This window comes from Mesoplodon mirus (assembly GCF_964341445.2).
Source record: "Mesoplodon mirus genome assembly, chromosome: 16".
Taxonomy (NCBI): Eukaryota; Metazoa; Chordata; class Mammalia; order Artiodactyla; family Ziphiidae; genus Mesoplodon; species Mesoplodon mirus.
In genome coordinates this window covers 9,685,261-9,712,655 of record NC_138992.1, presented here as the reverse complement: position 1 = coordinate 9,712,655, position 27,395 = coordinate 9,685,261, and the positions used below count along the sequence as shown (strand labels likewise).

Here is a 27,395-nt window from a genome sequence, read left to right as displayed (position 1 = left end):
AAAAATAACAACCAAACTACCCAACTATCCTCATCACTTTATAAAAGAAAGGGCATTTTTAACACCAAAAAAGTAAAAAGACATATTCTTGGAATAAAGGAAAGTTCCTGGCACTAAATGAAATGAATGATAAAAACTCAATACATTGAAGTGTGTGTATATATATATATATATATATATATATATATATATATATATATATAAATACACATACACACAATTGCTGTACATATTTATACTACATATACTGCTGTATATATATATGTTGTGTATATGTGTAGATACTACAGCAATGTAATGAGTTTTTATATGCATATACATATACATATACATATATATATATACATATATGTATCTCGCATGTGGCCACAAGTTAAAACTTCCTAACATTTGTTTGCAAAGGAGCAATTCCCTTATTCTGATTCTGCAGCGGAGAACACTGAGGCTGGGAGGTAGGGGTTGGTGACTTCAATCAGCCACACTTTGCCTTCAGATGGTCTCTGGGGCAGAGCCTGCTGTGACTCGGGCTGTTGGTAGCCTGGTCAGCAGAGAGATCTGCCTCCCTGTTGACAATGGGGAGTGGGGAGGGAAAGGGTAGAGCAGGAAATACTTTGGTCTAAGAATCAGACCTCCGCATTTTAGTCAAATTTACCAGCTGTTTGACCTTCGATAAGTCACTGAAGCCACTGATATGTGGGTTTCAATTCCCCATATGTGACACATGTGAAAATGGTCCCCTTGCCCTTAATACATAACTAAGTAAGCATCGCCATCAACTAGCAATGCCAGTGACAGCTAACCTGAAAATAGTCTTCTCCACATTTAATGCTATGCCTTATCTTTTCTCCTTTGAGTCTCACAATAACCCTGAACATAGCAGACCATGTTTTTAGATATGAAAATTTCAGTATAAGAGAGATGGAAAACTTCTTGTGCCATAGAGCAGCTGGCTAAAAAGTAATGGATATGGATTATATACGATATTCAGAAGCTCCAAATCAGTGATTTTTCCATGCAAACAGAGGTGAAAACACTTTGGAAGACTTTAGGGAAAGGCAGTTGTATTTATTGAGCACATACTATGTGCCGGGCTATGTGTTAAAGGCATTATATTGATCTTGTTTAGTCTTTAAGACCACATTCTGAGTCATGTGCCACTTCACAGATGGCTTAAGGAAGTGAAGGTCACACAGCAAGTGAGAGACAGAAGTGGAATTCACAGCATGTCTGTTTGACTTTGGGACTCCATGCTCTTTCTTTACAAAACTGCAGAAACTATAGCAGAGTCCAGAATGGTAGATCTCCTGACAAAAATGTGTTTTGGAAGGAGATCTGTAAAATAGTTATTACCCTTTGGAAAGTGAAGATGTTTGTAACCCAGGGTTCATTTTTCTTCTAAACAAAAGTTGAAGCTGGCAGCCTCCTTGAAAAACTGTGGGCCCCATATAAATGGTATGTATATATGCATATGTGTACATATACCAATCATGTATGTATATATAAATATAAATATAAATATAAATATGAAAGGCCTGTCTTTTCATCTGTCAAGTTCTGTCAATTTGCAGACACATTTTTCTGATCAATTCCCATGAGCTGTCAGACGATTTGACAGTAATATCCAAGCAACTTCTTTTTACCAGAAACTGCTTTGAAAAACTCACATTAAAAAAGCCAGTTGCTTTGAAAAAAGATACTGAAAAAGAAAAATAAAGTAGGGTGAGGGTCTTGTAAATTTTATCGAGTTAGTCTTAATATAATCCTTTTCCTCCCATCTTGATGGCTTTGATATGATAAAAACCTTGGAAAAAAATCCAGAGAATTTATGAAACCATGTATGCACACAACACTGAGGAGATATAGGCACCAAATTATCAAAGATGGTTATATCTTTGAGGAGGGGTAAGATTACAGGGATACATACTTTCTCTATTGTCTCTATCTTTGATGTTTGAATTTTACATAATGGACAAGTATTGCTTTAGCAATCAGAAAAAAAAATGAAAAGAAAAAAGACTCTCAGAACAAAAACATTAGTGCTACAGATGCACTTAAAAAAGTTATATTAGAAATCCTGACAATTTTTATAGTACTTTATCTAATTGTAATTATACAAATTAACACATGAATATATTGTCCTAGTAAAAATGAAACTGTAGATAAGTCTCCTTTAGTAGCCTCTCCCCCTCAGACACACCACACCCTGGAAACCTGGTCTCCTTTCCCCTCTTGAGAGGCTGTTATGCATTAATATATACATTTCTATGTTTATATATATGCACCATTTTTCATGCTCTTTAGCCATAAATTGATCATACTATGTTTATAGATCTGAGACATGCTTTATCATGCAACATGTCTTGAAATTCTTTCTATGTCGGTATAGAAATAGCTATCTCATTCTTTAAAATCTGTTGATTAGCTTCCCATAGTGTTGGAATTGTTCCTTGTAACAATAATTTAGGTTGCTTCCTGTTTTGTCAGCAATCTGAAACAAGGCTTAAGATGTAATGATGTTGATTTTAAAGCCTTGATAATAGCATACATATTTTTCATTCCTAATTTGTTAGGGAGAGGAGTAGGTAGGAACTACTTTATTTACTTATTTATTTTTTAAATTAATTAATTAATTTAATTTATTTATTTTGGGGTCTTTGTTGCTGTGTGCGGGCTTTATCTAGTTGCCGTGAGCGGGGGTTCCTCTTCGTTGCAGTGCGCGGGCTTCTCATTGCAGTGGCTTCTCTTGTTGCGGAGCACAGGCTCTAGACATGCAGGCTTCAGTAGTTGTGGCTCGTGGGCTTAGTTGCTCTGCGGCATGTGGGATCTTCCCGGACCAGGGATTGAACCCATGTCTCCTGCATTGGCAGGTGGATTCTTAATCACTGCACCACCAGGGAAGTCCAGGACTACTTTATTTTTTTTAAAAAAGATCAAAGATCAAAATTTGCTAGAGTTTGCCAAGGGCACTAGAAAGGGTCAAAAACACTCTGCTTTGAGCAGCCACAAGGGCACTGAGGAATTCAACCACACTAAGAGGATCTTTAATAGAAGGCTTTGAAGTTTCTGCCTGCATCATAATAATGCAGTGGATAAGTGGGAAGGTGCAATGGATGATATTTACATGGGAAGTGGGTTCTGTCAGATGTATGACATAATGAAAACCTAAAGCAAATAATTATGGCAAGGCAGAGAGAGATCATTATAAAGCCACAGAATTTTGACGCTAAAAGATATCAGAAAAGGCAAGTCCAATCCCCTTTTACACAGAAGCAAATTCTGTGACCCACTTGGTTAAGTGATTTGCCTAAGGTTGGGGGCAAAAACATTTAAAGTAGGTTTTCTCATTCCAAGGTGAGTAGAATTGTTTTCACTGGCAGAGTTTCTCAAGCTTTTCCATAGAAGCCCCCTAGAGTAGAACAGACTGACACACCTGGGGTGGGTAGGGATGGGGTAGGGGGTAGAGTGGGAGTTACAGAGTACTTATGGGTTCTGAGTACTTATTTTGAGCCAGTCTCTGTGTATTGTTTCATTTATCCTTCATTATAATTCTGATAGGAAAACTGAGACTCAGAGAGGGGATTTGTACAGTTAATTGAAGTCCAGCCCATAGTTGATGTCCTAGAAATCTAAATTTTCAAGTTGGCTGGCATGAACAGCAATACATCTCTGACATCTTGCTCCATCCCCTAAAGTGCCTGGGGCACTGCTTAGTGGTCAGGAGTGAACACCTGGTCTCAGATGGTCTGAATCACAGATGCACCACCTACCATGGGTTCTGGGCAGATTACTTTACTTCTTTGAGTTTCAGTCACTTGTTCTATAAAATGGGAACAATAAAGAACCTCTCTTTTAGGTTTGTTTTAAGAACTAAATTAGGCAATCCAGGGCAAATACGCAGTCTAGTGCATAATGTACACCAAACAGTTTATGAATGTTAAATATGATCAAAATTAATAATAATTTTACTCCCTCACTTGTATGTGTTTAATTTGATTTTTTTCTTTAAATCTTTGAGTAAGACTCATTCTCTGGAAGATGGACTATAGCTTCTTGCACCTACTGGGGCTCGATGAGCTGTGTATCCCCATCTCACTCCCTCTCTCCCACCATGTACACTGTAACCAGGGCAAAAAGCCCGGGTTACAGGACCAACTCCACGTTCCTTAAAATGTCGCATGGTGCCCTCTAGACTTGATTCTCTTTTCCTCTTCAAGCTCACTTCTCACTGCAGTCTCCCATGCCCTTTATGCTCCAGCAATCTTGAGCTCCTTATAGCTCTCCAAATAAGCAGCACATTTCCACATGTTCACACTTTCCTGACTTTGCATCATGGCTCAGCCTGGAAAGCTCTTCATTGTCTAATTTGATGCCGGGAAAGCGCCTGCTTTCCCTCACACCCAGTTGCATATAGCCTCTTCTCTTCATGGTGCTACATTACTGCCCTCCTCACCCCAAGCACTGACTGTTCCTTCTTTCGTCCACCAGGACTTCTGTGCCTATTGCTTGCACCACCCTGTCCTGCGAATTTTACGGACTTGTCTTTCTCCCTTAGCAGACTCTGAGGGCAGCGACTGGTTTTGTCTCGCCAGAGCGCTGCACGGTTCCTGGCACCTAGTAAGTACACAATGTGTTGGCTGAACAACTTGGATTACATTTTACATAACAACCCTTTCTCTGAGTCGATGGGGATTACTGTGACACCAGAAACTGACCTTGATCACATCTCTCAGTTCTCTTTGGAGGGTCATTTTTGTTCATCTTAGTATCTCTGAGCAGAAATATTTAGAACCAGAATGTAACGTAGAATAACTATGTGTAACTGGCACCAAACACCCTTGAGGCAACAATAAAAAGAAATGGTGTACATTCTTCCCCACCTTCAAATTCCTAGTCCTTCAGGTTAATCCAACCCTTCTAACAGGAGGAGACCTCAGTTTCCACCTCTTCTTCTGCTCATGTCAGTCTCCTATTCACTAGTTGTCCAGTAGCTACAGATTACAATGCAGGGTCCTTGGCAGGTCCTTGCATATTTTTCTAGCCTCACCTCTACCACCCCTTACCTTGAATTCTCCTTTCGGCAGTGCTAAATCTCTTCTGGTTCTCTACACATATAGCATCTTCATTTTTGTTCTCCCCTCTGCATACAATGACCTTCCCTGCCTTCTTCACCTCAATTATACACGTAATTGGTATATAATTTTTTTTTTTTGAGGTATGCAGGCCTCTCACTGTTGTGGCCTCTCCTGTTGTGGAGCACAGGCTCCGGACGTGCAGGCTCAGCGGCCATGGCTCACGGACCCAGCCGCTCTGCGGAATGTGGCATCTTCCCGGACCGGGGCACGAACCCGCGTCCCCTGCATCGGCAGGCAGACTCTCAACCACTGCACCACCAGGGAAGCCCCAGTATATAATTTTTATACAATAAAATTTACCTTTTTGGTAAATGTGTACAGTCACACTCACATATAGAGCAACCGGATGGTTCCCCAAATCACCTCACCCTATGCTTCCGTGCAATCAGTCCCCTCTCTCCACCCCTCATCCCTCCTGACAATGACTTATCTCTTTCTTGTCCCTATAATTTTTGTCTTTTCTAGAATGTCTTACAAATGGAATCATAAAGTGTCTAGCCTTTTGTGTCCGGCTTCTTTCACTTGTCATATTGCAGCTGAGATTCACTGATGTTGTTACATGTATTGGTGATTTATTCCTTTTTATTGATGAACGGTATTCTATTTGTTTTCTCCTTTTTAAAACCCAGCCTAAGAACCACTTTCTCCTGGAAGTCTTCTCTGATCCAAGGGTTATATGTTGTTTCTGTGTTCCCATAGCACTCTAGACTTCCCTTCATCATGGCATATAGCACATTGTACATTGATGACTTTTTTAGGTATCCATGACTAGACTTAGCTCTAAGGGGGAAAGTGTGTTTTAGTTATTCCCATATTCCCAACACAGCACCTACTAGGTGCTCAGATGCAAGTGTGAATGGATCTCTTTTGGAGTGAGGCAGCCTTAAAATAGGACATTTTGATAATCTAACAATGAACTCCCACTGATGCGGTCTCATTAAACTCTCACGACAGCCTATGAAATTGACACTAATATACACTCTTTACAAAGTAGGAAGTTAAGCCATGCCAATTTGAACCCAAAACCCACTCTAAAATATAGCATGACAATGACAGTCCTCTGTAATTTGAGTGGCTTGAGGACTAGGAATCTGTGTTTTGGTGGCAAATGTTCATTTCCTTTAACCTGTTCTCTATTTTAGGTCTGGTCAAGCCAGCAGAAAAAGAAAGGTAGTGTCTTGTTGGCTAAAAACAAAGCTCTTAAGTCAAACAAAATGGTGGCGGGATGGGCCAGTAGCTCACTGGTCCTTGAGAAGAGACTAATTCATTCCAGATGGCCGCGGTTGGCTGGGAAACTGCAGGCAGTCATTCCTGCATGAAGCAACACTGAGGCTGCAGCTGGATGGTGCCCGGCCACAGGCAGGGGGAAATGGAAAGCAGATTAAAAAGACTTTGGTTTAATTGTCACTCAACCAGCTGTCTCTCAGCTAGGAAAATCTGACAAACTTCCCGTCCGAGACCTGTAAATAACTAACATCGGTCCCCAGAATGCACGAGGGTCAGGGATCCGTGTCTGGGGTCAGGATGCGGAATGATAATGATATTGGAGATGAAGGCTGAGTCCCTCTCTTCCCTAGTTTTGCATGCAGTCCCTCTCTCCTGCGAAGACGAGGAGGCAATTAAATTCAACTCACATGGGCCAGTCGATCAAATCTGGCAAAGAGCTCGTTGAGCATCCTGACCAGCTCCTGGGCAGACAAGGTCGTGGAGAGGTTGGTAAATCCTTTAACATCTGCAAAAAGAATACTGGACAACAGGGAAGGGATGGGGTGGGGAGAAAGCACATTAATATTTTAATCTATCCTGGGAGACACATCACGATTCAAACAAACCAACTGTGGTCTGAGATTTTAGCTCTCCTTGCCCCAGGAGTCTCAAGGAATGCCTCAGTGTTTAACAAACATCTCAGCAGAGAGCCCACCCAGGGGTTCAGGAAGGACAAGAAGGCAACGGGAAGCCCTTCTTCCTGTGCAGGGCTGTGGGGTGTGGGCAATGCAAACAACCCAAAAGGGAATTTTTCACTAGGAACAGATCAATGTATTGTGGAAAGCAAAATGAAGCATCATGAATCATCTCTATATTTTCACAATGAACAGCAAAGCAGATTGCATGAGCACAGAGCAAAATGGACACGGGGACAAAAGAATGCAAAACCTCATTATCTTCAGCCCAATGACACACATATATTCTACCCAAAACTGCAGGCAAATAAAGTTAGGCATTTTTCAAAAATTGTGGGAATAGGTAGCAAGCCTGGGAGACCTTAGGCAGAATAGTTAATTATCTGAAACACACATTTACTAAGAATTTCAGTTAGGTGAGGTCTGATACTATGCATATGGCTAGGTGGAGGGGAAGGAGCAGTCCTCGAAAGCCTTATAAACGCAAGGCACTGTATGAACACTGTCTTGTTAAACCATCCAGTTAGCCTGTGGGGAAGGGACTGTTCATTCCATTGTGAAGATGAGGAAAATGAGGCTCAGAGAGGAGGGAAACTTGCTCAACATTTACTAGTAGCCCGGGGCAGAGTTGGGATTGTGCACGTGGCTGAACTGCATGGTGGGGCACTGCTTCACCCACCTTAACACACCATCTCAGGGACTGATGCAATCACAGGGACACCTCTGAGAAGAAGGATGGAACACCAAAAAGGGTACCATATTTTCTTGATTCTCGTGTTTTATCATCTCTGAAACTGACGGGATTCTGTAGTGTGTCAAACTTTTTGATTATTTTTCTTAGTGTTGCATAAAATAATGGTGGGTCTTACCCTTGGTGTGATTTAGTTTTAATGAAATAGGTGAATCAGCCAGAAGGCACTGTGGAATGTGCATTGACTTACTTTGGTCACCCCTGGTATTCAGTGGTTCTTAAAGTTGTCTCCATTTTTATGGATTCTCGTTCCTAAAAAATGTGCAAGGATTCAAAATTTTCACTTCATTTCAAGGGATCTGTGCCTTCCCAGAAGCCCATTCAGATTCTCATTAAGAATTTTTAGACCTCAATTGAAAAACTATTGCTTTAATTAATTAGATAATGCCTTAATTATTTTAGCAAATATTTATGTATCTACTATGTGACCAGCTACACACTGTGCTAGGAAGTTGTATTAAATGATAAAGAAGCCCCAGTGCATGTCCTCAGGATGCTCAGATTATGGGGAATGGAGTTGGGCTGACAAAGAGAAAGACAGAAACAACAGAGGCAATGACTACTGTGATAAAAAGACACACACTGGGGATGACCAGCCATTGGGGGATCAGGAGTTTTCTAGTGAAGCAAAGTCCAAGCCGAGTCTTGAAGGACCTAGGGGACTTGATGGGTAAATGAATGGCTGCTCTTAGCAAGAGATCAGCACATACTAGGGTCTGGTGGAAGAACAAGCAAATGTACCAGGATTCTGCAAGTATTCAAGGACAGCTAGTCAAAGGGTAGTATTGATCAAGGAGGATGGGAAGAGAAGAGGAAAGAGGGAGAGAACAAAAAGAGAGAAAGGAGGGAGGAAGGAAGAGAGAGAGAGAGAGAGAGAGAGAGATGATGTCAGAGAAGTGAGCAGGGGAACAATACGGAAGGGCTTGATTAGCTAGGTTGATAAATACAGACTTTTCCCTAAACATGATGGAAAGCTAGTGAAGGGTTTTAAGCGTGGGAGTGATACCTTTAGATTTTTAATGTATAAGGCTTCCTTTGGCAGAGTCACTACACTGCCACTGTCCTCTACAGCTTTCTGGTGGCATAGCAGCTGGTCACATACATAGGATTTGAGTCTAGACAGATTGGGGTTCAAACCCCAGGTCACCACTTATGAATACTACGAACTTCTCCAAGACTTTATTTTATCTACTGAAGATGATTGTAGTACCTACCTCACTGGTGGGTAGCAAGTGTTTAGCACAGTGCCTGGCATAGTAAGTGCTCCATAAATGCATTAGCTCTCTCCATTGTTACTGTACAAAACTGCACTATGATTGAATGGTTGGGAAGAGAGAAAGAGGTAACAGAGAAGGAAGAGAGTCTGACCATTAACTGGATTATTTGTTACTTGTGGCTGAAAGAATTCCTGTTGACACAAACCTGAAACAATAGTAGCAGCAATACTTACAGAGTGTTAACTGTGGACCTGATACGTTCTAAGAGCTCTACATGTATGAACTCGTTCATTCCTCATAACAACCTCTGAGGTAGGACCTAGGATGATCATTTCCATTTACAGATAAGGAAATGGAAGCCTGAGTAACTCTCCCACAGACAAGAAAATCTAGGATTTGAACCAGGCAGGCTGGTTCTGGAATCTACAATGTTTATCACTACAGTAATGCTACCTTTGAAGTAAGCCATCATCATGGCAGGTGGGAAGTGGAAGGGCCCAGAGATCCTCTAGTCCAACTACTCACTTTATGGATCCATTTGCCCAAAACTATTAATATCTATCTGTCTATGGCAGGACAGGTTAATTAATTCATTCATTCAACAGCTAATAAATGGAATGCCTACTATATATGTCAGATACTGGAGATACAGTGGAGAACAGAAAGTACCACCACAGCCCTTATGAAACATGCGGTCTATTGGAAGAAAAAATGGATTCCCTGAGAACAAAGGGCATAAAAGTTTCAGATGTGCTCAGTGTTCCAAAATCATGAATTTTTTTTTTTTTTTTGCAGGCTTCTGAACACACCATGCTTTATACACTGGTGTTTGTACATGACATACCTGCTCCCTGGCATAGTTTCTTTCCTGTTGCTACCTATTAAAATCCTACTTGTCCTTTAAGACCCCACTCATATGCTAAGATTCTACGTTTATGGAGATTACACTAAGCATAGCCTGTCACCCCTATTCTAGCCTCCTGCCCAGCCTGTGCTCCCCTCTGTCATGGCATTTATCACTTGGTAACACAATCATGTGTGCAAAGTGTGCTCCATCCACGAGCTAAAGAACAGGAAGAGAGTTACCTCTGTATCTCATCCCCCAGCACATGGTGGGCCTCATGGTATATTTCCTGAATTGAATCAACAGAAATCTTCAGAATTGAGTCTTCCTTCCTCAGAGTCTGGTCAAGCCACTACTGGTATCTCTTGGGAGCTGGTTAGAAATGCAGATCTCAGGTCCCACCCCAGACCCACTGGATCAGAATCTAATAAGAATTTAACAAGAGCCTTAGGTGATTTGTGTGCACCTTAAAGATGGAGAAGCCCTGGTTTAAGTCAGAGTTATGCAATAAGTGCTTGTTGAGCAAAAGACAAGAAGCAGAAACCAGGGCCCTGGTTCTCTCTTGTTCATTCTGCTCCCCCAGGTGCCGGGCTCACGGTCAGTTCTTTTGACTCTAGGTATAAACTTGTAATCTTCCATATGAATGTACCAAAGAGGCCATATTAATTGTCAAATCTAATTTGCTTATATAAGTTGTTTATTTGGCTAAAAATAATCTATGTTACCTATTAGTCACTCTGAATACAGAGTCCTCAAGGAGAATTCACTAGACTCATTAGGAACACTAGCCCTGCATAGACTTTTATTCCTAACTTGTGTTATTGGGCAGGTTATTTAACCGCTCTGAGCTTCCATTTTCTTTATAATAAAGCAGAGATCATTAAAGCTACTCTGCAGGATTACTGAAAGGAGATCACTTGTAAATCACAGCATAGTCCTCAGTAACTGGAGAGTATGTAACTCCTTGTGGAAATTTTTGGGAATCGGAGAGGGTTTAATAGATGGCCACACAAACAGACCTCCAAAGCCAAGTTCTCTAGCTCCACTCAACTGCATTTTGCTTGTATGTGAAACGGTAGTCTGCAAGGCCAATGTTAAAACCAAGCAGGACCCTGTGGGGCTCCTGGGCACAAAAGCCTTTCTGTGTCCCCCATTTCTTGATTACAGGAAATAGGCTTCACTCAGCCTCCATGACTTTCCCTGAGTTCCAACAAGCACGTTCAAACAGTTTCTAGTTAGGGAAGGGAGGGGATGCAGAGACAAGGGACGAACAGTCAAGAAACAATAGTGCAGCCTTGGGGCAGGGTCCTGGTTCTGCCTCAAGGGATACACATAACAACATCTTTGAGCTGTTTTGCAGATACTGAGACCCTCACCAGGTGGGAGAAGTTAACTGTGTGCTGCCCACAAGCACTCAGACCCCAGACCGGGTGGACCCAGAAGGTTGATGATGCCAACTCCCACTTACCTCCCCGCCAACCAATCAGAAGAGTGTCCACTAGCTGATCACACCCTCTTTGAGCCATTATGATAACACTCCTCACTGCCCCCTCCAGGTTGGTCAGAACACTCAGTTTTGAGGGCAGGAGCCCGCTGTGGCCCCCTTTGCCTGGCAAAGGAATAAAGCTATTCGTTTCTACTTCACCCAAAACTCTGTCTCCAAGATTTTATCTGGTGTCAGGGTACAGAGGCCAGATTGGGCTTCAATGTGATGATTGTACATGTTGACAGGCCTGACTAGGAAGAAATAGCCAGTCAAGAAAGTGTGTAGACTAAGTTATGCCAGCAAATGTGTGCAAATGAACATGGCATGGGGTTTGGGGGCAAAAGGAACAGGGACAGGGAGCTCTGGTAGAGAAGCTAACTGTCTACCAAATCCATGCCTGCCTGTCACTAGCAAAGACCACTAGCAGGGGCTCTGTGCCCCTCTTGTATCAAGGTGGAGCCATGTAATCAGGTCCCATCAATGGAATCTGAGCAGAGTGACAGACGCCATTTCTGGGCTGAGGTGGTAAAGAAGCAGGTGTGCCTTTTCTACCCTTTTCTCTCCAAGAACTGAATGCCGACAACTTTGAAGCTCAAGGGGGTGATACAGCTATGAAATGCAGTGGGCTTTATCCCTGAATCACCCACTGGCAGGGAATGTAAGCCAGGGGGAGTTGTGTGGATGAATTATATTGAGTTTACATCATTGAAATTGAGAGGTTATTTGTTAGAGCATTCCACTAACTAGCATAAGAAATGCCTTAACTACATGGGGAATAAGGAAAGAGAAGTAGAATTGGGCAGATGGGATTGGAAGCCCAAATGGCTTCTCATAAAAAGCTGAGTGGCCAGGTGGAGCTCCAGAATGAATCTGGTGAAGGCTCATATGTTTGTAGCTGAAATTGACTTGACAGTCCAAATGTTTTGTCCATTTCAAGCAGCTTGGTTTTTGGATTAGGAAACGGAGATCCGGAAAGATGAAATGATGCAATCGAAGTCTCACAGGGGGCTCATGGAAAGCGTTCTGGGATGAAAGCCCTGATCCGCTCGCCCCAGTCCACTCTCGGCCACTCATGTCGCCAGGCGTGGCACCTTTTACTGCACCTTACCCGGACAGGATGCAACGAGCCGTACGAAATATGACTGAGTTAGACATTTATAGCAGACTGTTTTTAGGGAAAGGTCACAAAACCATAACAACAAAAAAGCAACAGAGAAGAAAGAATGAACCAGGTGGGTTTCCTCAAAGACAGTGACAGGGGCTTCCCTGGTGGCGCAGTGGTTGAAAGTCCGCCTGCCGGTGCAGGGGACGTGGGTTTGTGCCCCGGTCCGGGAAGATCCCACATGCCACGGAGCGGCTAGGCCCGTGAGCCATGGCCGCTGAGCCTGCGCGTCCGGAGCCTGTGCTCCACAGCGGGAGAGGTCACAGCAGTGAGAGGCCCACGTACCGCAAAAAAAAAAAGACAGTGACAGGATGGGAAATGATTTCAAAAATGCTCCCTTTCCTGCAGTGGGTGTGCTCTGGGGGCTAGGGAACGGGGTGTCGCAGCCGGCCCGACTTTGTTCTCAGACACGGGCTAAGGCCCATCCTCTTCTGCATTTTTCATCTCTGGTCCTATTTTAGTACCCAGCAGCCTTGCAGTGGGCAGGAGGGGCTCCACCGCCCCAAGTTGAGTGCATCTTCCCAGGACCAGCGGGGCTGTGGGCATCTCGCCACCACTGCCTCTGTGAACGGCTGGGTGGGGCCCCTCCAGCTGCCAGGACCTCCGCACATTCTTCTCCCATTAGAAGTGGCTCCTTCACTGCGACCTGAGACCGCTGAGAATGCAGGGCAGCAAACGCAATCTTAATTTAGTGTGGTGCGAAGTTCTGGAAAAGACTCTGGAGCACAAAATCTCAGTTCAATGATTTAAGATAAATGGGCAGGGTGCAGGGTGCAGAAGTAACTTTAGTTCCTCACTAAGGGAAGCACTGAAAATGGATAAGTGCAGGAAGAACTCCAAACACGCCTTTTTTTTTTTTTTTTTTTTTTGCTGTTCACAGGCCTCTCACTGTTGTGGCCTCTCCAGTTGCGGAGCACAGGCTCCGGACGCGCAGGCTCAGCAGCCATGGCTCACGGGCCCAGCCGCTCCGCGGCACGTGGGATCTTCCCGGACCGGGGCACGAACCCGTGTCCCCTGCATCGGCAGGCAGACTCTCAACCACTGCGCCACCAGGGAAGCCCAAACATGCCTTTTATTGAACTTAAGGCTCCCAAGTATGTTGACGTGGGTGTGCAGGCTTGTTTACTTTTTTCTTTATGAAGCGCAGTTTTTTTTTCTCCTCTTTCTCTGTGGTGACAGACACTTTTGTAATATGTCGTATATATTTTATAAGATGTCTTATTTCATTATACTTTATTAACTTACATACCATTATAATTATATATGAATCATTGTACTATGTCAATACATATTTCATAATATGTCATATATGTCAAATATATGACCTATATTTTGCATTTTTCTTAACCTTATCTCACTGTTCTGCCTTCACTTGTGCTGATTCCTCTGCTTAGGATTCCTTTCTTTGATTTTTGTTTTTCACTTGGTGGACTCAATTTCAAAGAAGGCAAATAAGAATCACCCCTTCTAGGAATGTTTTCTCTACACACCTCCATCCCCACCCCGGCTCTTCCTCTTTTTATGATCTCTTACTGTCCTTTGCTTACTTAATAACAGAACCTCACACTGTATTATAATGACTAGGACTGCCCTGAGCCCATTGTTCTAGAATTGGTATTGACGAGTTCCCACTGTCTGTGGGACAAATTCCTAGATCTGGAGTGCATCGAGTTGCTGTTTGACAAGGGGCTCTTTGCAAACTCAAACATCTAAGCCACTGTAGCTCAATTCTTGGATGAGACCCTGAATGACCTACACTGATATATGTGCTAAAAGGTTGTGTTAGAATCAAGACTTCTGCAAGACTTGCATTCACATAAGTGCCCTGGCATACCAGAAAAGCACCCAGAGATGCTGGTGAGAAGGAACAGTTGTCTTCCCTCCTACCAAAGTTAGGAGAAAAGGAACTAAGGGGGTACCACTCGTCGTTATTATTTTTTTATTTTTATTTTTTTGTGGTACGCGGGCCTCTCACTGTTGTGGCCTCTCCCGTTGCGGAGCACAGGTTCTGGACGCGCAGGCTCAGCGGCCATGGCTCACGGGCCCAGCTGCTCCGCAGCATATGGGATCTTCCCGGACCGGGGCATGAACCCATGTCCCCTGCATCAGCAGGCGGACTCTCAACCACTGCGCCACCTGCGAAGCCCACCACTGGTCATTTTTAGAGCTGTTCAACCTACAGATGTTCCCCTATATTTGGGAAATTCCCACCCTGTGATGTTTGGTAGGAGGGAGATATAGTTCTCCTGTACAAGCTGAAAATGTCAGATATTTGCGTCCTAGTCACTTCTGGGGAATGACTGGGCTCAGCCAATCAGACACATCTGCCTTAGTCTTAACTTGAGATGCAAAGAGGCAGGGGGGTCAGAGAGTGGGGCAGGACAAAGGCAGCCAAATCCAGATCCTGCAGGCTGCGGAGGAATTCTGTGTGCAGAGGAGGCAGCTGTGTGTGGGACAGGGTTGGTAGCACAGGGAACGGATGCTTCAGGTACAGTGGAAGCAGCGTCCTCACCAGCCTAGTGCCCAGCTGTGATTTTGACTGTGCTTTCCTCTTCTTTCCGGCCCATTTCCTGAGCCCGCCTCTCCATCCTTCCCCAGTGACTCTGGGAGCCCCCATGTAGCCCTCCAATGCATTTCTTTTACATCAGCCAGGGTTGGATTCTTTTTCTGCTTGCAACCAGGAAACATGTCTGAAACAATCTACAATATGCTTAATGCTCTACTATATGCTTATGTCAGTCCTGTGCTTTGTATATATCTTCACTCACATAATCTACATAAACCCCTGTAAGGTGGCTATTAAAGCACCCATTTTACAGAGAAGGATTCTGAGAGTCAGGTATGTAAATTTCCCAAGGTCATACACAAGGAAGAGGCAGAATTGGGATTCTAAACAGGTCTGTCTCACTGAAGAGGTATATTGTCTGGCACAGTGCTGGGCAAAGAGAGGGCATTGATGGATGGATGGATGGATGGATGAAGGGATGGATGGTTGGGTGTGTGAATGGGTGGAAGGGTCAGTGGATGCAGAATGGATGGATGGGTGAATGAGTGACCAAAAATATGTTTGCAAAAGAAAAATAAGCTGTAGTCCTTTTTTTGGTATTGTTTTAAAGACACTTATAAGGAATATAAAGAACAGACCTATGTAATCACCCCTGAGGCCTCCAGATCACATTCTGGAATTATTTTTCCCATCATAGTGTAACAGGCTTTTGCCTTTCCTACTCAAAATGTAAAGGCAGGCAAGCCTACTTCAGGGGAGCCAGGTGGTAAGTCAACTAGCAAATTTAACTGCAGACACTCTTCTCGAGCCTCAATTTGGAAATGTAGAACTCTCTGATGAATAATCACTACTTAATGAATTACTCAACCAAATGAAGAAAGGCGCTGACATTCGGGCAGACAGAAGTAATGGCCATGAGGTGAGAGCAGCCAGGAGCACGTGGATCACGCAGAGAACTGGGCGAGGTGTCCCGTTTCTCACCTGACATTCTCATAGCGATGGATGTAGATCCGGTGGAACTGATGCTGCAGGTGCTCGTCTTCCACGTTGGTCATGTCATTGATCATCTCCAGGACGACAAACCGAGGGAGCACAGACAGCACAAGCCGCTCCTGGGACACACGAATATAAGGGTGAGAACTAAAGTATTGCCTGCCATATCGGCAAACAAAAGATGGTGCAGCCGTCAAGCCATTACGTTACAGCCGCCTGGATGGTGAGCCCTAAGGGAACCCAGGATGGAGACAAACGGCCTGCCCGCTGGCAAGCCCATCTAGCAGTCAGCTGCTGCAGCCCCCCACAAAGGTGCACCCTGAGGAAACTCAGGATGAGAAAACACAGGATGCTGGCCCCAGAGAGCTGAGCTGCATATCAAAAGCATGATTTCAATGAGCCCAGACTCTTGTATCTTCCTATACATAGAAAAGCACTAAACTGCTTAACTTGAGACATCTGTTTTTTTTTTCTTTTCTTTTCTTTTCTTTTTTTTTTTTTTGCAGTACACGGGCCTCTCACTGCTGTGGCCTCTCCTATTGTGGAGCACAGGCTCCGGACGAGCAGGCTCAGTGGCCATGGCTCACGGGCCCAGCCGCTTCACAGCATGTGGGATCTTCCCGGACCAGGACACGAACCCGCGTCCCCTGCATCGGCAGGTGGACTCTCAACCACTCCGCCACCAGGGAAGCCCTCTGGTTTTCTTTAATTAACAGTAATCCTTTGATGTTCCAACTACCTGGTATTTTGTTGCAAAAAACTCCTATATATCCTGGCTCCCTCCCACCCCCCTTGCCTCTTTGGAACAGTTTTCTCAGCGTTATCTGAGATGCTCTGTCCCAGGCTTGATGTCCTCAGAAAGTCTGCTGAATAAAACAAAACTCTCAACTTTCAGGTTGTGAATTTTTTTTTCAGTTGACGAGGGACAGTCTTGTTAGGCTGACCACTGGGTCTCAGGAGGGTGGATGGACCGTGCAGAAGTAATGGGGCTCTTGACTGAACTTCTCGAGGCATTGCTGATTTCGTACCATCCTATGAACATGACAAATATCTATGGAGTACTTGTTATTTGCCAGGCACTGTGCTGAGTGTTGGGTATACAGTGGTGAACCAGATGAATGACAGCCTTACTGCTGTGGAGCTTACATTTTAATAAGGAATACAGACATTAAATACACACACCCAAACATGCCCACACATATTTACAAAATGTGACAAGCGCCAAGCAAGGACAGGTCATGATCAGAGAGTATGATGGTTGATAACAGGATTCAAATAGGGGCTTAGGAATGACCTTTCTGAACAACTGATATGTAAACAGATACATGAAAGTTTGGAATGAGCCAGCCCTTTGTGGTACAAGGAGGAGGGAGCTCCAGGAAGAGGAAACAGCAGGTGCAAATGTCCTGATACAAACAGAGAGCAATGGTGTGCCTGGAGGGTGGTGACAGAGGGGTGTGGTGACAGTCAATGAGGTTGGAGGTGTAGATCAGTGTGTCAGGCCTGCCTGAGAAGCTAGCATTTAATTCCAAGTAAAGCTGGAAGGCACCGTGTGATACTAAGCAGAGAAGTGACGTAAGCTGATTGATGTTTTAAAAGATCACCCTTGGACTTCCCTGGTGGCACAGTGGTTAAGAATCCGCCAGCCAGTGCAGGGGACACGGGTTCGAGCCCTGGTCTGGGAAGATCCCACATGTCGTGTAGCAGCTAAGCCCGTGTGCCGCAACTACTGAGACTGCGCTGTAGAGCCTGCGAACCACAACTACTGAGCCTATGAGCCGCAACTACTGAAGACCGCGTGCCTAGAGCCCGTGCTCTGCAACAAGAGAAGCCACCGCAATGAGAAGCCCGTGCACCATGACGAAGAGTAGACCCCGCTCGCCACAACTAGAGAAAGCCTGTGCAACTAGAGAAAGCCTGCGTGCAGCAATGAAGACCCATGCAGCCAAAAATAAACAAATAAATAAATAAATTTATTAAGAAAAAAAAAATATCACCCTTGGCTGTGGTTTGGAGAATGAATTATGAGAAGGGGGCCAAGGGTAGGGGCAGGGAGACCAGCTGGGGGAGCTCCTGCAGTGGTCCAGGGGAGAGGTGATGGGGGGATAAGGTCTATAGGACTGGCAACCAATAGGGATGGCAGGAGAGAAAGAGGGCATAACCGTGGTGATGACTAGGTTTTGAGTTTGGTTGATGGGGAGGGTGCACTCCATTCACTGAAACAGGGCGCACAGGAGAGGAACCAGTCTCGGAGACATTAACTCTTTATCGAGAGGAGAGGAAATGAGACACACACCTCCACAAATTAGGGACCTAACACTTGACAGCATAATATTCTTCCATTGTGATCAACACAGCAGATAAAAACAAAATAACTTTTTAACTAGCAACATGAACTAAATCCTAAAAAGATCTTGTGCTGTGGAAATGAGGCAAGAATCTGCTTCTTTTTTTTTTTTTCCTATAATTTGCTCTAGTGTGGAATGGAGTTTAAGACAGGTGTATTTTATTATTATTAATATTTAAATTTAGGTGTAGTTGACTGACAATGCTGTGTTAATTTTTGCACTACAGTAAAGTGATTCAGTTATACATGTATACATATATATGTGTACATATATGCATATATATACACATTCTCTTTTAAAATATTCTTTTCCATCATGATTCACCAGAGGGTATTGAATATAGTTCCCTGTACTATACAGTAGGACCTTGTTCTTTATGATTCTATATATTGATGCAATAGGTTATATCTGCTCACCCCAACCTCCCACTCCATCCCTCCCCCAAACCGTTCCCCGTAAGACGGGTACATTTTAACCACCATAGTTTCTCATATCTTCATAGATATTTATGGACCCTAAGCATTTTCAGCATCCATTCTTTTAATTGTTCCTTGCACAACCCTGAAAATAATCAGGCACAAGTAATTATCTTCATTTAACAGACAGACTGAGTCAAGTCAAATTACCTGCATGACCTGAACAGTTACCAAGGGTCAGTGGCAGGATGCAGTCCTTCACCACGTTCTTCCTGGATGGGATTCGTGGTGAGATGGGCAAAGCCCCAGGTTTTGAGTCTGACTGGAGTTTGGGTCCTGCCTCTATCCATTTAATGGTAACATAGCATTAGGCGAGTGACATGATCTTTCTGTGACAAGTGCTAAGCAAGGACAGGTCATGATCAGAGAGTATGATGGTGGTGGAAAATAGTAACCTACTACGTAAACTACTACTCAATTTTTTTGAAAATTCAATGAAATAAAATATGTGAGGGGCCTGGTGTTTATTCCCTCCTGCGTCCTCTCTGCTCTACTCAATCCTGCTCTCACAGGAAGGGCTTTATTAATGAAGTGTCCACAGAGCTTCACACGACGAGGCTTTTTCCTCTCTTGAAAGCTGTCCCATCGTGGGGCTGAGAGACATCTGCCTCATGTCCATTTCATGTTCATTATGCTGTCTGTCAACTTCCCAGGTAATTGTGACCCTGTTCCTGCAATCGCTGAGGGATGGGAGCTGGTGCTCATCACATCTTTGAAGCACTTGAAGCCTCAGAACAGTAGGTGCTAAATACATATTTCCTGAACAAATGAGTGAACCCAGAGAAGGTGGAGACTGTGTCCAGCTCATGACGGCAACGCCTCCAATGGCCACCCTGGTACAGGATAATTATTTGTTAAATAGATTCTTTGGCAATACACATTCAATCTTCAAGTATGACATAGATGCTTTATGGGAGACTTTCAAAATAAAATTTTAATAGTAAAATTCTCCAGCACCCAGGCTTGCCAGTCTCTGGCTAGCCCTGCTACTGGCAACTGCCCCAGGTCCTGCCTCTGTAAAGCATTTTCTGGCAGGCAATGGGAAATTGCCTGGAGTCTGCTTATAAAAGCGCATTTTCAGCACTTTTGCTTCCCTTGGATTTGTTCACTGCTTGAGAAACATCATTCAAATGCGCTGGACACAATCTGAAAGAAAATGGGAAAGTTTGCCCCTTAATACAATTCCCAACCCTTGCTGAGACATAATATCTCATTTTCTGACTTTGGAGATCAGAAGTACAAGAATCTCTCCTGAAGCCAGACTGTGGCCCAGGGTGGCCTTTGTGCTCACATTCTGCACATCTTTTTCTCCCTGGGTATTTTGCATTTGCATGAAAAGGGACCCTGGGTTGATTTCAAGTGCATCAGTGGCTCCTGCCTGGATTTTCCTCTCATCTCCTACAACTTGCTCTATTCATGTCATCAAAATGGCGTAATGGGCAACAATTGCTACAGTGAACCCTTAGCGGGAAGTCAAGGTGAAAACCGTGAAGGATTCAGGATCTTCAGTTTATGCAAATACTTGTCGTAGAGAAGAGAAAGAGAGCAAGGCAGTCCTCTGATGCAGGCAGTGCTTCTGGGCAGTTATTCTGAATGGCTTAAGGAAGAACTCGCCACTCTCAGGCTCTTGCAAACCGAAACACCTCCCATTTATCTCTCTCTACTGCAGGTCAAGCAGTGGTAACTGCAGTAAAGGTCCAGGCACTGATGAGAGACTTATCCTGGGTTTATAGATAATGTCTTACTTAAAAGTGATCGCTCATTATGTAGCATGTCAAGTGCTTTGCATCCAGTATCTAATCAAAACCTCACATTAATTGTAGTAGGTTACTATTTTCATCGCATATTATATATGAGATACTGAGATTTAAAGAATTTAAGTGAAGTGAGGCAGCCTGGAGTCATGCACTCGGTAAGTGCATAGTGAAGACTCAAGCCCATTTCTTTTTTCTTTAAAACTTAGATTGTAATTCATCCATTTATTCACTGATTTACCATGTCAAGGAGTAGGTGCTGCATGACAGGTGCAGTCTGGACATGGAGAATCAGCAGTAGACAAAACCAGACATGGTACTCACCTTTGTAGAGCTAATGTTCTAGAGGTAATGAATGGTAAATAAAAATACTGAGTAAGAATAAGAGATGCTGTTTACATGAAAATGGAATCGAATGCTTTGGAAAGACTTGGTAATACTGAGTAGCTAGAACATTGCAACCAACCTAGATGTCGGCAAGCCAGCCATACAAATTAGTGGGAGAAATAATAAAAATCCAGAAGTCATTCTGATAATTTTGTGAGTACATTGAAATATTTGGCTCCATTTTAAAGAACTAGAAATCATGGTTGATGCACTATTAGCTGTGGTCTCTGTAAGAAGCAGTAGATCTCTGCTAAGGAAAATACCTGGGCCTTATTATTATTATTTTTTTTACACACACACACTGTATTTTATTTTTACAAGAGATAAATAAACTGACACCAAGCATTGTAAATGGATGACCACAACAGAAGCAACAATGATTGCAATTACCAAACACGAAACACACTCATACTGTGTCATAATATTGACATTCAGTTCAGTAATCCTCCACCGTAACAGCTCCTTTACTCTGCAGTGAAAGTTGATTTGTATATTTTTTGCCTCTGAGTCCTTGTGGGATTTTTTTTTTATTCAAACAGAAAGTCACAAATGTTATAATCATCCTCATCAGTTGACACAGTCCCATGTAATTAATTTTTTTTTCATCTCGATCTTTTGTTGCCACTTTTATGAATTCATCAGTTTTCCATTAGAGTTCTGAAAATGCTTATTCATTCAGTTCAGCAGTATAGTCAGTTACCAGAAACCTGTACTCTGAAAAGACTTGTCAGAGTCTTTTCCATGAATTCCTTGAAGATGAAACCCTTTTATAGGAGGAGCATTTTTGCAAAAGCATCAGAGTATACCCAGAACTGTCTGTAAATGACAAAAGACTTAAAAATGACCACGGTTAAAGATTTGATGAAAGCTCATAATAATGCAATTGACAAGGAAATTTAATTATTTCTGAGATATACATTTTAAAGTAATAACTAGAATTATGACTTATAACATTATACTAGAACATATAAGATTTTTAGAAATTTCATGTAATGTCAGAAACATTTATATTAACATATTTCCATACAAATAACCCAAAGAAAGTTTACTATTAGTTTTTTGTCTGTTTTTTTTTTTTTATACTGCAGGTTCTTATTAGTCATCAATTTTATACACATCAGTGTATACATGTCAATCCCAATCGCCCAATTCAGCACACCACCATCCCCACCCCACTGCAGTTTTCCCACCTTGGTGTCCATACGTTTGTTCTCTACATCTGTGTCTCAACTTCTGCCTTGAAAACTGGTTCATCTGTACCATTTTTCTAGGTTCCACATACCTATGTTAATATACGATATTTGTTTTACTCTTTCTGACTTACTTCACTCTGTATGACAGTCTCTAGGTCCATCCACGTCTCAACAAATGACTCAATTTCATTCCTTTTTATGGCTGAGTAATATTCCATTGTATATATGTACCACAACTTCTTTATCCATTCATCTGTTGATGGGCATTTAGGTTGCTTCCATAACCTGGCTATTGTAAATCTTGCTGCAATGAACATTGGGGTGCATGTGTCTTTTTTTTTTTTTTGCATGTGTCTTTTTGAATTATGGTTTTCTCAGGTTATATGCCCAGTAGTGGGATTGCTGGATCATATGGTAGTTCTATGTTTAGTTTTTTAAGGAACCTCCATACTGTTCTCCATAGTGGCTGTATCAATTTACATTCCCAGCAACAGTGCAAGAGGGTCCCCTTTTCTCCACACCCTCTTCAGTATTTGTTGTTTGTAGATTTTCTGATGATGGCCACTGTGACTGGTGTGAGGTGATACCTCATTTTAGTTTTGATTTGCATTTCTCTAATAATTAGTGATGTTGAGCAGCTTTTCATGTGCTTCTTGGCCATCTGTACATCTTCTTTGGAGAAATGTCTATTTAGGCCTTCTGCCCATTTTTGGATTGGATTGTTTGTTTCTTTAATATTGAGCTGCATGAGCTGTTTATATATTTTGGAGATTAATCCTTTGTCCGTTGATTTGTTTGCAAATATTTTCTCCCATTCTGAGGGTTGTCTTTTCATCTTGTTTATGGTTTCCTGTGCAAAAGCTTTGAAGTTTCATTAGGTCCCATTTGTTTATTTTTGTTTTTATTTCCATTTCTCTAGGAGGTGGGTCAAAAAGGATCTTGCTGTGATTTATGTCATAGAGTGTTCTGCCTATGTTTTCTTCTAAGAGTTTAACATTGTCTGGCCTTACATTTATGTCTTTAATCCATTTTGAGTTTATTTTTGTGTATGGTGTTAGGGAGTGCTATAATTTTCATTCTTTTACATGTAGCTGTCCAGTTTTCCCAGGACCACTTATTGAAGAGACTGTCTTTTCTCCACTGTATATTCTTGCTTCATTTATCAAAGATAAGATGACCATATGTGCGTGGATTAATCTCTGGGCTTTCTATCCTATTCCATTGATCTATATTTCTGTTTTTGTGCCAGTACCATACTGTCCTGATTACTGTAGCTTTGTAGTATAGTCTGAAGTCAGGGAGCTTGATTTCTCCAGCTCCGTTTTTCTTTCTCAAGATTGTTTTGGCTATTCGGGGTCTTTTGTGTTTCCATATAAATTATGAAATTTTTTGTTCTAGTTCTGTGAAAAATGCCAGTGGTAGTTTGATGAGGATTGCATTAAATCTGTAGATTGCTTTGGGTAGTATAGTCATTTTCACAATGTTGATTCTTCCAATCCAAGAACATGGTATATCTCTCCATCTATTTGTATCATCTTTAAAGAAATTCTCAGTTTCTTTCTTAAAAAATGCTTTTAAATTAGGTGTGGGCATGAAATTTGCAACAGACGGGAAACAGAAAATTCTACAATGGTTCTGTTCTCAGATTGCTCTAAAAGTAGTTTTAAATTATTTGCCCTCTTTTATGGTCAATCCATTTTGAGTGTGGTTTATGCAATATAGAGAGTATAGAATTCCCTTCAATGGACCCATACTCACATCCAGCTGAAATAAACTATTTTAAGCATGGATTATTTTTAAAAAATACATATTTTATTTTTCTCCTCGTTTATTCTACTACCACTTTTGAAATATGCCTTCAACTCTCTCCAGGCTACAAATCATACCTTCCCTTCAGCATTAAAGTTATTAGGTTGTGTTAAATTTCCAATTCCAATTTCTTTAGTCAAAATTCCCTGGACAGATTTATGAGATAAAATGTCCCCACATGACTGTTCGGCTGCTCTTCAGCTTCTCCCGGCTGGATCAAAGGTGTTGAGGGCAATGATGGTGATTGATTTCTTCTATCTGAACTGCCTCTGGAAATGTTAATAGTATGCAAATGAGTGCAGAATTATGGCCTCTCTTGGAATCAAGGAACGTATTTTAAATTAGTACTGCACAGGGATGCCAGATATAAGAACACAAATAGCAAGAAGAAAAACTATAGTTACTAGAATCGGAGCGTGTTCTATTGTAAAACTCAGGCTGTGGCCCAGGTGGTCCAACAGTTCAAGGACCAACTATGATGACCAACTCTCATCTATATTGCTTGATTTCCTCACAGCAACCTTGAGAGATTATCATTTTTGACAGATAAAGGATCCAACATTCACAGAGTTTAAGTGGTGCACCCAAGGTCACCCAGACATGGAGTTGGAACTAGCAATCAAATCCAGGTTTGTTCTTCTGCAAAGCTTTCACTCTTCCTGCCATGCCAGAAGCTGCAAATAATGTGCTAGAAAGATTGCAAAGAACTAGGCAGCCAGATGGCTGCAAGAGTTGCAAGGGGGTAAACACAAATCCTTTGAGTGAAGTCAGATGCCAGGAGGCTCAAAGGCCATTAGCACTGCGTGTCTGCTCACTGCTCAAAATTTTACTGAAAGAGGGGATCACGGTGCTAACTGCAACACTAGGCAGCATGATAAGAACCCATGTTAAGTAAAAATATCTAAGTGCCAAGGAAAAAGAAGTAGTTCATGACTGGAAACAGCAGAGGAGGCTTTCTAAAGGGAGGACGTCTCAGCATCGGTTTGGGGCATTGGCGAGATTTTCACAGAAATAGCCCTAACATTTGTGGAGTTCTTTATAGTTGAAATAACACTTTTTCAGGCAAATAACGTAAGTTATTTGTCTCTCAGAATGCCCCCGTGGGTTAGGATATGCATTATCATTTCTAATTGAGAGATGAGGAAACATGCACAAAGTGATTTGACAAGTTGTTCAAAGTCACAAGAACAAGTTGGAAGTTGACATGGGATGAGCATCTAAGCTGGCACTGTCCAGGAGAAATAGAATGTGAGCCGTCTATGGAATTAAAAAATTCTTAGTTCACACATAAAAAAGGAAAAAGAAACAGCTGAAATTCATGTCAATGGTATATTCTATTTAATCTTGTATACCTCAAATATATCATTTCCATGTGTAATCAGCATGTAACCAATATGTAAAAAGTTATCAATGAGATAATTTGCATTCCTTTTTTTTTCTTGGTATTGTCTTCAAAATCTGATGTGTACTTTATGCTCACAGCACATCTCAATTTAGACTAGGCACATTTCAGGTGCTCAATATGCACACGTGGCTGGTGGCTACTATATCAGACAGAGCAGAGTTTTTCTGATTCCTTGTCTTTCTGCTCTGCTAAACTGTCTCACAAGTACAGATGGAGGGAGATGAGCATCTCATGCAAAGGGAACAGTAGGAGAGGTAATCGTGGAGGGATGCAATTGGTACCTCAAAATGTGTAATGAAAGAGTTTAATAAGGAGTTAAGGAACACAACAATGGGTGCTCAAGCACCCCAAAACTAGGAAGAGTAGAGCTAGAAACACTCCTGGAGCCTGGAAAATCCTGTAGCCTTAGGAAATGGCTGCCTGAGAGAAACTGTGGCCTTTGGTAGAGAAATGGAAGCACTGTTAGTCCACCATCCAGTCGGGTAGACAGTGGGGAGATAAATCCAATGGCCTCTTTGCCTTTCCATCCTCAAGTCTCTAGCCAGTGCCTCTCATTGTCCAAACCCGACCAGCAGTTAGAGGTAGCGAGCCTGTTGATGCATCCATAAAGGTTAGCCTCCTGAGGCACAGAGAAAGGCAGAGAAGGACACAGCCTGGACCTGGAGGGCAAGAAATCAAAGGCACAGAAGTGTGGGGCATGTTTACTGGTTTGGATGGAGAGTAACAGTACAAGGACAGTGGTAGCAAGTGACACGATTGAAAAGTCGGGCAGGAGCCAGGTAGTGGATGGGTTGTACTACAGTGCAAATGAGATTGGTTTAGTCTACAGGCAGTAGCAATCCATGGGGGCTTTAGTGTGAAAGCTTCTATAATCAAAATTGGGCACAAGAATATGACCCTGGCAGGCATTACACTCTGTGTTGGGGTTTTGAGATGTGAGTTCGTTTCATCCCGCACCTCTCCAATGAACCTGCTGAGAAACAGATACAAGAGGCAGACAGGAATCAAGACACTTTATTACTAGCAAAAAAGATGGGGACCAGGCTTCCCTGGTGGCGCAGTGGTTGAGAGTCCACCTGCCTATGCAGGGGACACGGGTTCGTGCCCCGGTCCGGGAAGATCCCACATGCCACGGAGCGGCGGGGCGTGTGAGCCATGGCCGCTGGGCCTGCACGTCCAGAGCCTGTGCTCCGCAATGGGAGAGGCCACAGCAGTGAGAGGCCTGCGTACCGCAAAAAAATAAATAAATAAATAAATAAATAAATAAATAAATAAAAGAAAAGTTGGGGACCGTGGCTGCAAAGTGAGTGAACAATGGGGGTCCTAGGCCTTCTGTTTGTACTAGCTACAGCTCCTCAGCCAGAGACGGAGCATCTGGGCCACTGTAGGGCTCACTGAATCAGTGGGCTCCCTATGGGGAGGAAAGCAGCCTGTATGGGCAGGCTCCCAGCAGAGAGAGGAGGATCTGCATTCTTACCCCACATAAGGCCTGCACACGAATACATTACACGGGACCCCTACTCTCTGTGAGATGGAGAGGGACAAGTATAGATGCAGAGAAAACAGCAGCCCATGCTCCATACATTCCTATGAGGTATCATATATGTGTAGAGTCTCCCATTTCACAGATCGGAAAGAAAATGGGAAGAAGCGAAATACAGCTTCTTTTTCCAGAATAATTTTAGGGTGGAGTGACTCCAGGTGGTTAGAGCAGTTCACACTGGTTAGAAACTGGTTAGCGCGTTAGGAAGCTATTCTGTGGGAGGACTTAAATAGTGTTAGAAAAAGAAATATAGGGACAGTTAGTAAATGCATGGGATTATGGCATCAACAGGAATTGGTACCACAGTTGATGTGGATGAATCAGGTACAAGGAAGTGCTATTAGAAAGAAAATGCATGTTGGAGGGATGAGAGGATCAAGGACAGGCTGAGCCAGTGGTACCTGTGAGAGATGCAGCTGAAGCTGTCCGGCAGGATGTTGATGCTGGGCATCTGGAGCTCAGAAAATAACATGGTGTTAGAGATACTG

The 27,395-nt window shown here is 42.8% G+C and overlaps 1 protein-coding gene across 3 annotated transcripts in view; it reads right to left on the bottom strand.

Annotated features, from left to right (window-relative positions):
- ADCY8 (adenylate cyclase 8) overlaps window positions 1–27,395 on the bottom strand; it is a gene marked incomplete at its 5' end in the record, with an annotated part of 218,088 nt that overhangs the window by 134,569 nt on the left and 56,124 nt on the right. For all 3 annotated transcript variants that reach the window (XM_082601266.1, XM_082601267.1, XM_082601268.1), the window contains 2 exons: window positions 6,767–6,878; window positions 15,981–16,111. In XM_082601266.1, coding sequence (XP_082457392.1) covers window positions 6,767–6,878; window positions 15,981–16,111 — 243 coding nt within the window. The remainder of the gene's footprint in view (window positions 1–6,766; window positions 6,879–15,980; window positions 16,112–27,395) is intronic.